Here is a 15,897-nt window from a genome sequence, read left to right on the forward strand (position 1 = left end):
CATCAGATTAAATCCGATTGAAGATGTGTGGGACGCCCTTTAGCATCGCACTGTAAGTCGACAGCCAACTCCTCGGTCACTTGACGAGCTCAGTTCTGCGCTGGTGGAAGAAGGGAATTTATTGCCACAGAATCTTATGGACACCCTTGTATCGAGCATGGTTCGCCGCTCTCAGGCTTGTTAAGCCGTTGGAGGGGGTCATACGCCGTATTGATGACATGTGACCATATTTTCGAACATATTGTATCGACTTCTGCAATGTGATCTTTTTTTTGGTAATTATACAACCCCTATAAATGTCTCTTATACCAGTCCGAAGTTTCTCGCTATCTCCTCATTTCGTTGTTATTCTATGTCATTGTTACACCACCATACAAAATTTTGTTCGGCTCCGCTGCATACTGCACGAGTTAATTAACAGAACACTTTTCCTACGTGTTCTGATAATTTCGTCTGACACTATTAATATAAAGCTTGGCAATACAGTTCCACTCAAGACTGCACTTTGTGCGTACCCTGTAAAAATGGCTTCTTTGTCTGACATCAGATCTTTACAGAGAAAAAAAAAAACCCAATTAGCACACTGTTGCCAGACGAGTAGACGAGGAAAAAATCGAATGGAAGATATAAACAGAAATAAGGAAATTATTTTGCTTCATTGAATTAAAAAATTTAGGCGGTTTTTAATTCCTTTAATACTCTTCAAATAACCTTAATACTCAAGATTCGTAGTTTTGAGTACCACTAAAGGGCGTCCGTGTCAGCAACTAAAAACCTCACTTCGATAATTGGAATATTTTTGATGAACAAGTAATTTGATTTTCGATAACCGCAGTAAAAGAAAGAGGAGCGATTAAATCTATATTATCGTTGTCATTTTCTTCCTTAAACCACAAAATAAAAATGTCAAAATTAAACATACTAAGAGTTCTGGTTACTTATAATGTATTTTTCTTTTAATACTTTATTATTCATATTGATTCTTTAATTTATTTTTTTAAGCTTTAGTTCGTAAGATAACATTTTTTATATATATTTGACTTACTGGAACAATAAAAAGGAACGCTACGAGATTATTCATTATGAATGAATAAAGATAGATTTAGGATACTCAGCAAGTTCAGTATTATTATTAAAACATAAGAGGGATATTAAGTAACCAATAATACTAATAATTAAAACATAAAAAGGTTGGGTTTCGAAATTAGATGAATCTCGCCATCGAGCGCAAAGTTAAATAACAAATGCCTGAAGTTCAAGAAAGTATGCGATGGTGTTACAAATTAAAATCGCAAGCACATAAATCTCTTAAAATAAAACACGTTGAGAGATTTTCTCTGAAAGTATATATCCAAATTGACAGAAGGAACAGGCAGCTGAAGCTAGCAATGATGGAGAAGTGGGTCTCGGATCCTAGTTTTAGGATGATGTGCGATCACTTCCACCATCCCCCACTCAAGACTATTTAAAACCAAGTGAAAATCTAAATTGAGTCAAAGTTTAAAAATATCAAATGGCTAATTCCTAATAAAGCTAAACTAAAAATCAACTCAAACAAGTTAGATAATCTACGCAACGCGCTACATTTCAAGTGCGTTCGATTTTTTTCTTAAATTAATTGAATTTCTTTCTTTGTGATTAACAGAAGTGAAAAAATCACAGAAAAAGAAAAAATTTTTTTCACAATCATTATCTTCTTATTTAATTATAACTTTACATAACACTTAATGAAACGCTATAGTTTTACTCTCTCTCTAAACTAGAACGTTTAATGACAACTGTATAATATTTATTACTGTTCTCTCATGTACTTTTTTAAAGTCCCTTCTTTCTTTCCACAAGCAACACCACTTTCACGAGTCTTGCATAAAAACATACGCAAAGCAAGCTAACAGTAAATACATTAAAAACACGTTCAATCTACGATTTTTTCCATACATATATATAAAAAAAAGTATGATAATTGCCGGACTTCTATTTGTCCAATTTTTAATGAAATCTGGGTTGCCTCGACAAATCTTTCTAAAGAGTCAAATATAAAATTTCACGATTATCCATCCACTGGGAGTCGAGTTGTTACGGACGGACATGGTGAAGGCAGTATTGCCTAATATATTTATTTAAACCAATTATATTATATTATATAAATTATATTATATAAATTATTATATAAATAAGAAAGATATTTTTTCAGCATATATGCGTAGTCTATGCTGAATCGCTTCGTAACCACTTTATTCCCCCCCCCCAAATCGTCCAGTGACAAATGAACCTAAATTTAGAATGATTACGTTTCAGTAGGTACTGGATTAGAGCCTGTATGAAAACACAGATGTATTTCTATTGCTTGTTTTTTTTTTTTAAATATATTTTCTATTAATTTGGCCATTTTGAAAATAAGGAGCACCATCCTGAATCAATAAGTTACCAGCAGTCATCAAACTCCGCCACTATTGCCCAGCTTCTTTATGCCTTAACCCAACGTTTATCATGCAGCTAAAAGACCTTTCTCCAGTCTCTCTGGCCGAAACGTCAAGTCCTTACTGCGATCTTTTTATACTGTCAGCCGTTGACTTCGCAGGTTGCGTAGCCTACGTTGAATCGCTTCGTAACCGCTTTACTCCCCCCCCCCCCCCAAGCAGCCTATCTAGTGACAAATGATGGACCTAAAATTAGAATGGTTGCATTTCAGTAGGTACTAGATTAGAGAACGGTTGCTGCGCTGGCGAGAAGATGCGTAGGAAGTGCTCGTGCACTATCGCATTTCTCGACGGCGCTGAATGGCAGTTTTCTTTACCTGTGCAAGGATTAATGGAAAATCTCTGGAAAAGGAAACTATTTTTGGCATCAAACACTAGCTTAAGTTTGCTGTTCAATATTTTTGGACATTCATGTTTGTACAGTTTTTCGTAAAGAAATTTAATGGAACGATTAAACAATCAATAAAATGTGAAAAGGCGCACACAGCTGAAGACAAAACAGGGAAGGCTAATTTACTGCACCAGGCGAAAAACTCTTGAACATTACACAAAGTCGAAGAGAACATTACGTTCTTCTCGGCAGCACTGTTTCAGTTTCATCTTATAAGAAATGCAATAAGAGACTGGGAGTTCCTTCCCAACATTTTGCTTTCTGAAGAGGACATACTCCACCAGGAGCTTATAAATATAGATATCTGCTGAAATGCAAAGGTACTATGTACAAGGGTGGACAAAATAAAGGAAACACCTGATACGAAGGTAGTAATGGCTGTTTTACGTGTTTAGGAACATGCAGTGGTGATTTTTTTTTACTGTATTGTATTTTTATTTATTTATTTTTTTATTTTTATTATTTTTTTTGTTTCTTGTAGGTAGTACTCTGAAGGAATGACGATAAAAGCTGATGTTTATTTAGAGGTGTTATAAAATGGTACAAGGAGAAAATGGCTGACCTCTGTGGATTCCAAAACGGCCAAATCGTTGGTGCACATTTATCAGGAGTATCGGTGACTAAAACTGCCAATTTGCATAATGTACCCAGAGAAACTGTATCGAAAGTGATGTCTGCATTCACCATTACGGGAAAAAAAAAAAAAAAAAAAAAAAAAAAAAAATGAGGAATTGTAGTAGAAAATCGAAGCGGATCTAAAGAGACTGACGGACATGAAAATTATTGTATATCCGGAAAACATAAAATTACTGCTTCAAAAACTGCAGAACTTAATGTAAGTTTCAGCAGTCCAATTTATAGGAAAACAGTTCGGCGAAAAATTCATAAAGCTGAATTTTATAGCAGAGCCGCTATTGCTAAGCCACTCGTTAATGATAGTAATGTTACAAAGAGAATGCAATGGTGCAAGCAGTACAAAAACCGGACACTTGATGATTAAAAACGTCATATTTTCAGAAGAATCATCATCCACTTTTTTCCAATATCAGGGAGAGTTTACGTTTGGCGAATGTCAAAGTAAGCTCATCATCCTGATTGTCTTGTGCCAACCGTCAAATATGAAGGAGGATTAACAGTGGTTTGGGCAGCAATATCTTGATATTCTTTAGGTCCTATCATCACTCTGAATGGGCGAATTACTGCCCCTGATTATCTTGATACTCTAAGTGAGTAGGTTCATCCCAAGGCGCAAACATTGTTTCCCACAAACGACCATCTTTCAAGGTGATAATGCTCCAATACACACAGCCAGACGTATTTCGATCTTGGCTTCAGAAGCATGAAATGGAGAGTATGCACTTCTCTTGGCGGGCACAATCACCAAACTTAAAACATTATTGAACCATTGTGGGCATATTTGGAAAGGAGAGTGAGAAGCAGGATTTCCTCCACCTTCATCACTCAAGGTACTTGAAACATTCCTCCATGAAGAATTGTCCAATATGCCTCTAAAGACAGTTCAAGACTTATCTGAATCTATTCTACGCTATTACAAGCTGTTTTAAAAGCAAAGGGTGACCGAACACCATATTAGGGCATACCTGTAACTCTTATCACAGGTGTTTCCAATATCTTGTCCATCTCCTGTATTTCGCTATAACAATCAGATGAAATATAATCTCCATGTTCAGTTCCGTATATTTGATCTGGGAATAGTCTAATTACCGAAAAGAGATAAACTTTTCCAGCACTTTATAATCATTTTTATTACGACTAGTGCTAGTACCAGTCGGAATGAAAAGGATTAAAGGAATTTCACTTTGTTTTAAAGCGCACTCCAATAAAAATAATTTTGTATAGTGCAGCACAAGTACTTACTAACTCTAAAATCAAATCAAATTAAGTTTATATAAATAGCTAAGACGCGATATCAGAACAGTGATCTTAGGTTCCTGGTCATTATTTTGCAAGTTAGACAACATACTCATGCATAAGGCGTTGACAATTTAATTTATGCAATTTTTTTTATTAATAAAAAAATTTCAAAAAAATTGTCAAAAAAGCGCCCCTAGGATGAAATCTGAATCGATTATGGAATACAGCAAATACTAATGCCTCATGATTTTCTAGAAGCAAATTCAAAAACAACCAAACCGAGGAGATACGTACGTATCATTAATTATTCTGACTGAAATGAAAAGTGACGATTTTTATTGTCTTCAGTACTCGAATTGAGATTTTAATTCATTGGTACTTAAGAACCCAGGTTTCTAAATCCAAGAAAAATCTTATGATTTTAGATGAATTTCGAAAAATAAAGAAATTTCCAAACTGCTCGTGCAAGACAAATTTCCAAAGTGAAAAAGTGCTTTCGTGTTAGAAATATTTAGTGCTAATCTAAATGATATTTAAGTTGGCGATGTTAGAGCAAATCATCTTATACAAATTAAGTAAACTATTTTCTTTAGGTGAACTTATTTTTACTTTAAACGATACATCGCTATTCGCCTAAGCATCTACTCTACTAGATCTCTCAAGACGTCAGTAGGGATCTGCAAAGCTTTCCACACTGTCGGAATAAATGATGGTTGCATGTCCATACGCATCACTTCCCGTTCAAAAACGTTCCACAGGTGTTAAACTGGATTGAAGTCAGGCTAATTTGCAGGCCAATCAAAATAGGTGATATCTTCACTGTGTTCCTCGAACTACTCATGCACAGTATGGGCTCAATGACACGGCGCATTATCATCTTGGAGGTTCCCGTTTCTGTCCGGAAAAAATGCAACATGGCAGGGTGCACAAGGTCTCCTAAAAGCTGCCGGTAGACCTCACCAGTGAAACGTTAGTCTATATGCACTAGAGGAATTCGTTCTTGCCAGCAAAACATACCCCATATTAAGTAACACCACCTGCCTGGCACCATGCACGATGGGTTCATGGATTTGCGTTGTTGCACCACACACGAAGGCGTCCATCGGCGTGTTGCACCAGGTATTTGGGCTCATTCGACCAGCATACTCGTTTCCAGTCCTTCAGTGTCCAATCAGCGTGCTACTGACACCACAGCATTCGTCGACGATGATGACAAATGATCGAGGGTGTCTCTTGGGTGTCTACTGCGGAATCCCATACGTCCGAGTGCGCGAAGCATCGTCATTTGGGATACTGTTCTTGCATTCCCCACACTGAATTGCGATGTCAATTGTCGCACAGTGACCTGTACAATGCGCTGAATCCATCGCTCACCACGAACATCCACCTTGAGTAATCCTTTACAGTTCTGTAAGCGGGGGGTGATTTGACCCGTTCGACACCTTAACCACAGTGGGCCGTGAGCAACCGACAAGACGTGAAGTTTCCAATAATCATGCCCTTTTAAAACTCCGTGATATATCTTCATAATTGCTATTTTATCACGTCGACTTACACGACCAGGTGCAAATTACCACTGCTCGCGTACGAAGCTGTTCGGCTTTTTAGACTGCGAGCTATATGATATAGTCTATTATGGATAAAGTGGTCATAATTCAGTGATCACTCAGTGTACGTTACTTAAGCAGGAATCTATTTAAATCCCTGACAACGAGAATCCATGAAGCGATTCGTGCTGAATGAGGAGTTACATAGTATTATTAATTGAAAAATTACACAAGTATGATATAAATATATATAAAATATTGATAAAAATAATAGGATATAATGACATTACTAAACGAGTGAGCAAGCAAGAAAAAGCATTAAATTATTAAACTGGGTTATGGATCCGGGACACTACTAGTTATAGCAGAAATACCCGGCAACCATAATGAAATATAGACAAATGTATATTATCAGTGTATTGGATAGTGGTGCTGACCTGTCAAATGTAATTCCCATGGAAAAAATTGAGAATGCCTGAAAGGTAAAAGCAGATTACCTGAAATTAAATGAAATTAAGATTAACATAAAAATAATAATGATAACAACCATGGTGCCTAAAGCAGTGGGTCCTAGGAGACTAACTACTTCATCACGGGTTCGGCAGCCAAAACTGTAGGAGCCACGGCAATAAGCAGGGTCTCTGTTTCTGTTATGATGTATACGTTTATAACCAAAAGGAAGGAATAAAATTCAAACATAAATGCAAATAAATAAAGTAGAGTTAAAAAGCTAAAATAACGCCAATTAAATCCTGTTAAAGGAAAAATTAATGAAAGTTTGAATTAAAAAAGAAAACAAAAGTCAGTATGAAATTTAAACAACGTAGCTTAAGATGTTAATTGTCATGTTAATCTTACTAACATGACAATCTTATTAATTATGTTAATATTATTTTTATGTTAATCTTAATTTCATTTAATTTCAGGTAATGTGCCCTTGCGGGCATTCTCAATTTTTTTTCCCATGGTAATTAACACTTGACAGATCAATACCCCTACCCAATACACTGATTATATATAAGTAACATTTTATTAGTAAAACTAACTCTCACAATGTACATTTCGTCCTGCGATGGAACTTAATTTAGAAACTCCAGATAGCTTACGGCTCAGAAAAATGAGAAAAAACCAAGATGAGAAGAAATATACCGCTCTCAAAGTTTAAGAACCAGCGACTTGGAACACGGAACTTCTTTTCTTCTCTAAAGTGCTTATAATAGTTCAGTGGGAATAAAATGAAGGGTAGAGAATGCATTAAAAAGGTGTCAATATCTATTCGAAATATGTATAATAGTCAAGGAAGTTTTAAGCATAAACGAGACCCCATATTTTTAAGGTTAATGTCTAGCGTTCTTTATACTGAGGCAAAGCTTGCAATATTTTAAAGTTAATTCATAAAAAATACAGTTATTTTGTGCAAGTAAGTGAAAATTTAGAACTCGATCACAGAACTCATAGCAAATATTGAACATACCATTTTAAATTTTTTATTGCAAACAGTGAATATACTCGTACATTCTTACATCAAATCAGCTACTGCAGCTAGTTTGCTTTTTTTTTTTTTTTTGTATTTACCTCGAAAATCGTATTCAAATATAACTGCTTTTTTGATTAAGTGTAATTAGTTCGTATATCTTTAAGGTTTAAGATTAACTGAAAACAACTGCCTCATACCCTTTCCCACAAACTTTGTCATTTCCAAAGTGTTATAAGAATGTTTAAAGTAATCTGCATGCTAGAGGAGTTTATGGTGCAAAAGCATCATGGTGCAAAAGCACCATGATGCTTTTGCACTACCCAATACGTATTAATCTGTATATGAAAATCTCCGAGCTCCCATATCTAGGACTTCTCAACTCTTTAGGTCTTCTCCAAAGCTGTCTTGCACAAGTCTCCACTTTCGAAAGACGTTTAAGCGGTTTCTTTTTTCACTTGTTACCATGGGTACCACTAAATGTAGTGATAACAAGATTAGCTCTGTGTGACGCCCTGTTTGCCTTCTGCTGTACCTTCACCATGCACCACCTGCCGCGTACGTTTCAGCTGTTAATTGTTGTTCTACGTCAGTGGATTTGTTGGCCAGCTCTTTTACGTCAGGTGGACAACGATGAAAATTTCACGCCTTCAACTACTGGAAAATGTGAAGAGCTGAGAACTGCAAGCCTTTAAACAGGGAAATAAAATTTTTGCCTACGCTTTTAACTAATCAAAAATAGCACTCCAGATAAGTGTCAACTTCTGATGAACGTTAACCAGAAATGAGAGAAGTAATCGATGCATAAAAGGTTACAACATGGAAAATGTGTAAATTTTCAGTGGAAATACATTAAGTGAACTAAATATTATGTTAAAATGTAAAACAAATATATAAATAAATAAGAGTTTCAAGCGCCTTCTGCTTTATAGGTTTTCTCCATTTGGAAGAACAAGCATCACTTAAATCCTTAAGAATGAAGTCCATAATTTAACAGAAATCTAGTCCAGGTCCTTCGATCAGTAGATCTACATCTGGCTATCAAGGCTATCAATTCCTTGTCCGATCGGTGTAATACTTGCGCTTACTTAAGTCAGTAAAGAGATCGCAGAAATGGCCAAAAGTTCAGATTGGAATGTGCGAAAAAGGACTAAGTAACTTCTCGGAGTTGTGAACTGAAATCGAATCCACTTTTTTCATTCAATGAAATGAAAACTCTACGCCTAGCTAAGGAAATCCGAGGATTGAAAAAACGACGTGGAATAAATTTCAAGCAGGTGAATATCAATCTACGGATAAAAAAAAATAGAGCCAGAAGTCACAGTTGCTCCCATTATATTTATCGAAAACAACTTAATTTGCCTACCAATTTTTTAAATGAGAAAAAAAACAAAAAAACACTGATAAACTATTTCGTGGAGGAAATTCTGAGTAGTTAAATGGCTGAAATAGCCTATATTTTACCAGTCGTGATGGCTTATTCGGCATTGATGCAAACCATTTTACTAGCAAAGGCCGATATCGAGGAAACATTAAGATCTACAAAAATAATCTAATCATTCCCTCCTTTTCTTTAAGATGCGATTCACTTTCGTTAACCGACAAGTTTAAGCTAGATTACAGACATATTCAGTATGTGGGTTGCAGTGTTTGACAGTGCTAAGGCAACTCAAGCCAAAACTGGCCATTGCTGTGTCCATAACCTGCATATTTCTAGTATAGAATTCTAAGGCCCATTAATTTCCGTACTACAGTAAAGTCGTAGCTCCGCCAAACCATTTAATTCAGTCCTATTTGAAATGGTCCCAATACGTTTACTGCATCGTTGACGGAATTAGAATCCGCAACCTTTCCAAGTGGAAAGATCCGGGTTTGAGTAGCAAATGAAAGAAAAAAAAAAAAAAAAAAAAAAAAAAAAATTCACTCGAATCTCAAAAATCCAAGTGGGAGAGAAAGCTATTGTTTTTGGTATTTAGTTTATAGGAAAATGGCTTTTTTAAAATAAATCGAATAGATATTCGAATATTTGGTAGATAGTAAAGTTCAGTAAGTAAGTTTGAGAATGAACCTTACCTCAAGAGTTCGACGTATGAAAGGTAAATAAATATCAAAGAAATTGGCTGCCTTGAAAACCAATGCGCATGAGAGAGAGAGAGAGAGAGAGAGAGAGAGAGAGAGATTGTTTATGAAAGAACAAATCAAAATCGATTTTGACACTCTTATTTGAGATAAGTAATTGGAATATTCTGAATCTTTCTATTCTTGCATCACTGCACTATCCTTACTCTTTACTGCAAGAAAAGGTGACCGCATATTTATATATGGGGAAAAAAAAAACAGATTTCTTTTCAGATATTTTTTACAAATAAAATTGCGATCTTCTACGAGTAGAATCTCAAGCAGATAGCATTTTCCGATAATAAAAGCATTGTATAATGTCTGGAGGTACTTTCATTATTTGATGCATCTACAGCGGCATGTTAAGTGTGATTAAGGTTAATGGTGGTAGCACTTAGAAAATAACTGGATGTGAAAATGTCACATTTGAACTGATTAATGAACTACACTAATGTGCAACCCAAGTAAAAAAGTATCAAAAGGTAAGGGTATGTGTGTGTGTGTGCGTGTCAGATTTTTCCGAGCTTTTTTTTTTCTAAGGATCGAGAGATATACTCCTGGGGTGATGTCACCTCTAAAAATTTCTAAATAGTGTACTCATTTGTTATTTGCTGACAAACAAAAAATATTTTGGTGCGTCCCCTCCACTGAGTGTGATTCTGCTCTGGCTTATTTCCTAGTAATGAAACATTGTTTCCCTAAAGAAAATATTCGAAGGTCAGGGCTTTTGCTTTCTTCAGAATAAAAATTAGACGGGATGAAATTCGCACAATTTGGCATATTATTAACTGAAGCTACAGTTCTTAACGAGAGTATAAAAAAAAAAAATAATAATAATAATAATAAAGCATTTCAATTACCCCGTCAACGGAACGGGTATATCGATCTGACCTTGAGATTTTCTTCCTTTTTACATTCAAGTGAAGATAATATCCTCAGCAGATGACGAAAGCAGCCCTCCCGGGTTCCACACAGTCTGTCTTGTACGCGAAACAACTTGCGACATCGATGCAAGCATTTGCATAGCTCCACAGAAATGCAAACATTTTAGCATATCAGCCGTGTCGTTGGGTTTCAGGAGCATCAGCGACTAAGACCATATTGCTCGGTGTATACTGTCTCTAAATTGCGTTTGTTCTGTGGTCGATTTTCTGTTTGCTGGACAAAACACCCGAGTCTCTGGGAGAAAAAACCGTAAACCGTGCAACTCTCGCCTGAGACCGACTAACGCAGCCACGTTGTGAAAAAGGCCATAAAAATTCCTCACGTCATCGACGGAACTTGAACTCGGGTTTTTTTCTATCCGGTGCGGGGAGGACGGCGTTTCTACCAACTGTACTACCCCACGAGTGCATATCAGCCGTGTGCTTGGTGACATTCCATTCAGAGCAGTCCTAATCTTCCTTTCAACCAATTATTTTGCCTCATGTGAACATGAATACTACTTATTTTAATGATCTCTGCAAGGAAACTGCATTCAATAATGATCAAATGTAACTGCTCCGCTGTAACAAGCGGAAATAAAGCCAAAAATATAATTAACAACTACACTGCTCTCTAAAAGTTGTTACAATTATCTATTTGTTTATGTAATTAGATAAAAATTTATTAATGGAATTTGTTATCATGATGTAATTTATCAAGATAAATCCGAATATGACGCCAGAATTCGAATTTAGGCTCTGGAATGCAGAAGGTCAGTAAATAGCACCTCATTTTTAATCTAACGTAGTACAGAAAACACCTTTTTAAGTTTTACTTTCCACACTGCAATGTAAACGATTCGGAGCGATAGATAGCTATTAGCAGATGATGGCCAGATAGTCGCAAAATGAGGTGGCCGGAGCTTTAAACGAGCCAAGAAAAGTGACTTCAGGTTTGTAGAGTTACAACATCCGAGAGCAGTCAACACCTTCTGGAGCCAAGACTGCTGAGTCAGTGCTCTTTTTATGAGTCGAGATTCAGCCATCATTTTTCAATTTATGTCTCCTTATGTGTATTGTTCAGGAAAGAGTAATGATACCAACAGCGTTTAATTTGCTCAATCCATTTAAAGCTTAAACATTTCCTTTCAGGTCTCCTTGCAAGTGCCTAGTTTTCAATCACTGCAATTTGCAGAACTAAAGTCATGATTTATTTATTTTTATTTATTTATTTTTTTTGACATCTCAGATATTATGGTAGTAACAACTTTTAACACTAGAAATAAGCCAAAAGGAAAATCATAACTCTTTAGAAATTTACGTTTTGCAAGAGACTATAGCTTCATTATAAAGTTCAAGATTAACTTCAAGAAACTGCATAAAGCACAATCGCTCTACACCTTTGAATGAAAGGGTTCATCTAGTATTTAATTACACAAACTCACAGAACGAGGTGTAGTTTTGGTTAGCTTATCTCCAACCAGTAATGCAAGCATGGAAACTACAGAATAGTCCAGAGATGAGAGACGATAACTGGTAAACGCAGTACCTTTCTTTAATAGTGCGCTATTCGCGATGACGAAAGAGAATCATTTGTGCCCGTAGAAAGTAAGGTGAGCTTAGGTAACGGACCCAGTTCCATTTCGGAGAGGTATCGTCTCTTATCTCTGTTGAAATGTTGAATTATAAGAATAAACCAATTCATTCAAAGTGGATGTTTCGTAATAATACTATCTAGTTACATTATACACTCTATATTAATGTGCATCTCAGAAATAGATTGATGCAGTAGCACATCATCCTACGGTGCAGCAGTACCAGGGCCAGGGGTAGCCCAAACTGAAAAGAGAAAAATCAGAAAGCTGCATAAAAATATAAATTAGGGCCCAAGATCATGATGAGACGCAACTGGATTGATGCTTTAACAGTTCACGTTATTACAGTGAGAAACGCTAACAAAATGTCACAATAATACTTTTACTTGTTCCAAAACTAGTTAAATTTATTATACAGTTTACCCAACAGTTTTAAACATTCAACCAGTTTTAAACCTTCCAATCAAAACTAATTTTAGATAGCCATTAAATAACATCCGTTTTGTAATGATTTAATAATCCTGCAATCCAAGGAGTGCGGTACACTGGAATCATTGAGGTTCATGTCTGTGAACGAAACTTAAAATAGGTACAGATCAGAAACTTGAACTAAAGGAGAGTAACCAAAGTTAACACAATCGTCGTAGCGCTACAGGATAACAGCATCTTGCTATACCAAAATCTTTCTGTTTTATGGATTTGGATTTAGTTCTTAATTGAATCAGTTTTTTTTTTTTTTTTGCAGTTAATAGTAAAATAGTGAAGGTTTCGCTTTGTATAGTACAAATACTATTAATGCCGTTATGTCTCACCGCAGCAATTTTTAGTTACCTTCCTTCTCTCCTTTGAACAAAAAATATAAATTCATTCCCGTGAATAACAGTAACCAACTGTCAACTACCTTTGTTCTTAGTGCCAATGTAGCGACCACGTTATTTCTTACCTTGTTTGGGTTTGAATACTAATCAAGCTCAGAAGCTATACGGGTTTTTTTTTTTTTTTTTTTCTTTTTCATCTTACAAGCATCAAACCGACCTCTGAAAATACACACAAACGTTCAAAACGAACCAAAAAATAAATAAGGGGGGGGGGGGTTACTGAACGCCGGCCAAGCCAGTCAAATATCTCATGAATAAATAATAAACTACTACGTTTGTTACTCGTTAGCCATCCAGTAATGGAGAGTTGGACATTTAATAGGGAGAGGCGTGATCCTGAATTGACCTAGATTTTTTTTTAATCAAACCACATGGGGATTAGACAACTGCTCAAATTATGACAACTTAAATGTAGGTTCACGTGATGTCTCTCGTGCAGTCCACGTGTGATCAATAACACACCTATATTTCTAACTGTACTGCAGTTGTATATAATTTTGGCCACTGTTCTGCTTGAAGGTATGTAGGTTATATTGTTAGTATTAATGATGTCTAGGTACCATTTTTATGCATGAAACTTATAAACTCCAAAAGTTTTTGTTAATTCGGTTTTAACACAGCAAATAGGCTATGTAATATTTTCTATTTATTTAAATTTAAACGTAATTTGTGATTTAAAAGCACACTGGTGAAATTTTCTTAGGTTATTTGAAGGTTATTTGGGTTATTTAAAGCAATAATGTGATGGTTGTGGGGAAAAAACAAAAAAAAAAAAATCATAAAAAGAATTGTTTTAATTGGGAAACAATTAGCTTCAATGAAGAAGTATTAAAATTTTGAAAAGCATAAAAAAAGCCATATAAATAGATCAGAGAAAGTTACACTTCACTAAGCCTTGGAGATGGGCAAGATTTTGTTAAAAGAGTAATGCACCAGCAACATGCTCTCTCTCGATATTCTAACTTCATTCTGAAATAATACATTCAAATATATTATGATTTATTACTGATTTAATATTTTCCACAGCATTACTGCCAATGACAAATTCACTAAAACAGTGAACATTAACAACAAACTATTTTCCATGAAATCTATGCAGTACTTCGGAGATTTCTGCTTCAAAATTAAAGTAATGAATCTTAAAACGAGAAGTCTATTTGAGTAAAAAGAATCTTACCGACCGAGATTTGCACTCATCCCAAAATTAAATTGATAACGCACAATCAACTGCAGTTCTTCGGGCCAAAAGTAATAATTCCAAGAAGTACACAATTTTCTACTTATTTCAACAACGCTAATATCAGAAGAAAATACTGCGTCTGATTAACCATTATCTCATACTTTCTTTTTCTGTGATCCGCAGAAAAATGGCCTTCCTAGATCATTCGGGATTCTTATAACAATATTCACTTTCATATTATTTCGGGATGCACGAATAATAAATGCGTTCTACAATTCGTTCAAGAGTTCGATGCCAGTAAAACATCTGCAGAAAACGCGTAAAGAGAGACAAAGTATTGGATAAAAGTGCTTTCCCTGAAGCAGAAAAATGTTCAATTCTCTTGCTTTCTTAGAAGTGATAATGAGCTTCGTGGTGAAGATCCTTGCTATCGTCGTCATGAGAGCAAAACTGAAAATTCTTATTGCAAATAGACCTTGAATACGCTCGCAGGTGCACAGTCGTATCAAAAAAATATTCCCCAAAAAAGGCATTTAATAAACTCCTTGTAGCAGACTGCATGGTAGTACAAGAAAACATTTATTGAAATGTGCAAACTCAATTAAATGAAAAATTTTCTTAAAAAAAAAAAAAAAGAAAAGTTACTGAAGCTAATTAAACATAATTAACAATGGCCACACCAACCTGACTGGGGAACACTTCTGGATGTGGCATCCTACATCGCCGGCTGCAGCACTCATTGCTACACATGAACTCAGAACTTGGCTCTGGTACAGCAACCCCACCATTGTTATGTCCAACTAGTACGCGCTCTCCAAGAGCATGCCATACACAACGCAGACCAAGCAGGTGTGCGACGAACGTCCGTCAGGGAACGCTAGATTCTTTTAACTGATGCCGAACGCTTCGCAAGTGCTTTGAACTGAAGACGGCCGTTAGCGCCCCACGCGGCAAACAGCATCTGTTCGTGGCTCCAGCGGAGGGCTTCAAGATTGGGGTGGAGGAGGGGAGGGAAGGAAAGGTACACGGCACGTGCACGGCAACAGGAGTCGCACACCTCTCACAAGAAGCAATGTTATAAGGAGGGGGAGAGAGAGATTAATGCGAACCTTAGCAAAAGGCAGCTGGCAACCACGAGTTGTTGTCCCCTCCCCCAAAAACCTCTCCGTCCACGATGGTATGGACGTTTGTCGATAAATCTGATGGTACATTTCACCTGCACATAGCATCAACCATCTCCACCCCTTGGAGATGCCGCATATGATGATGAGAAGATTCATCATTGTGATAGCTTTTAATTAGAAAGAAACTGATTTTACATTTTAGCGATACAGCGCCCTCTATAATGTATTCCAACATGGGATTGTTTTCCTGATATCTAACCACTTAATGATACGCGAAAGAGTTCAGTGACAAGGATATTAATTAATGTATAA

General features: G+C 36.1%; 1 protein-coding gene across 2 annotated transcripts in view; it reads right to left on the reverse strand.

Moving 5' to 3' along the window:
- Positions 1–15,897, reverse strand: part of LOC150090900 (uncharacterized) — a 220,303-nt gene that overhangs the window by 87,662 nt on the left and 116,744 nt on the right. Inside the window, exon 1 of one of the 2 annotated variants that reach the window (XM_090380588.1) lies at positions 15,146–15,329. The exons of the other annotated variant lie outside the window; for it this stretch is intronic. Within the exon in view, the coding sequence (XP_090236714.1) occupies positions 15,146–15,249 (104 nt within the window). The 5' untranslated portion in view covers positions 15,250–15,329. Of the gene's footprint in view, positions 1–15,145; positions 15,330–15,897 lie in introns of those variants that run through there. 2 annotated transcript variants of the gene reach the window in all.

This window comes from Mastigoproctus giganteus, chromosome 1 (assembly GCF_048544385.1).
Source record: "Mastigoproctus giganteus isolate SK-2022 chromosome 1, ASM4854438v1, whole genome shotgun sequence".
Classification (NCBI taxonomy): Eukaryota; Metazoa; Arthropoda; class Arachnida; order Uropygi; family Thelyphonidae; genus Mastigoproctus; species Mastigoproctus giganteus.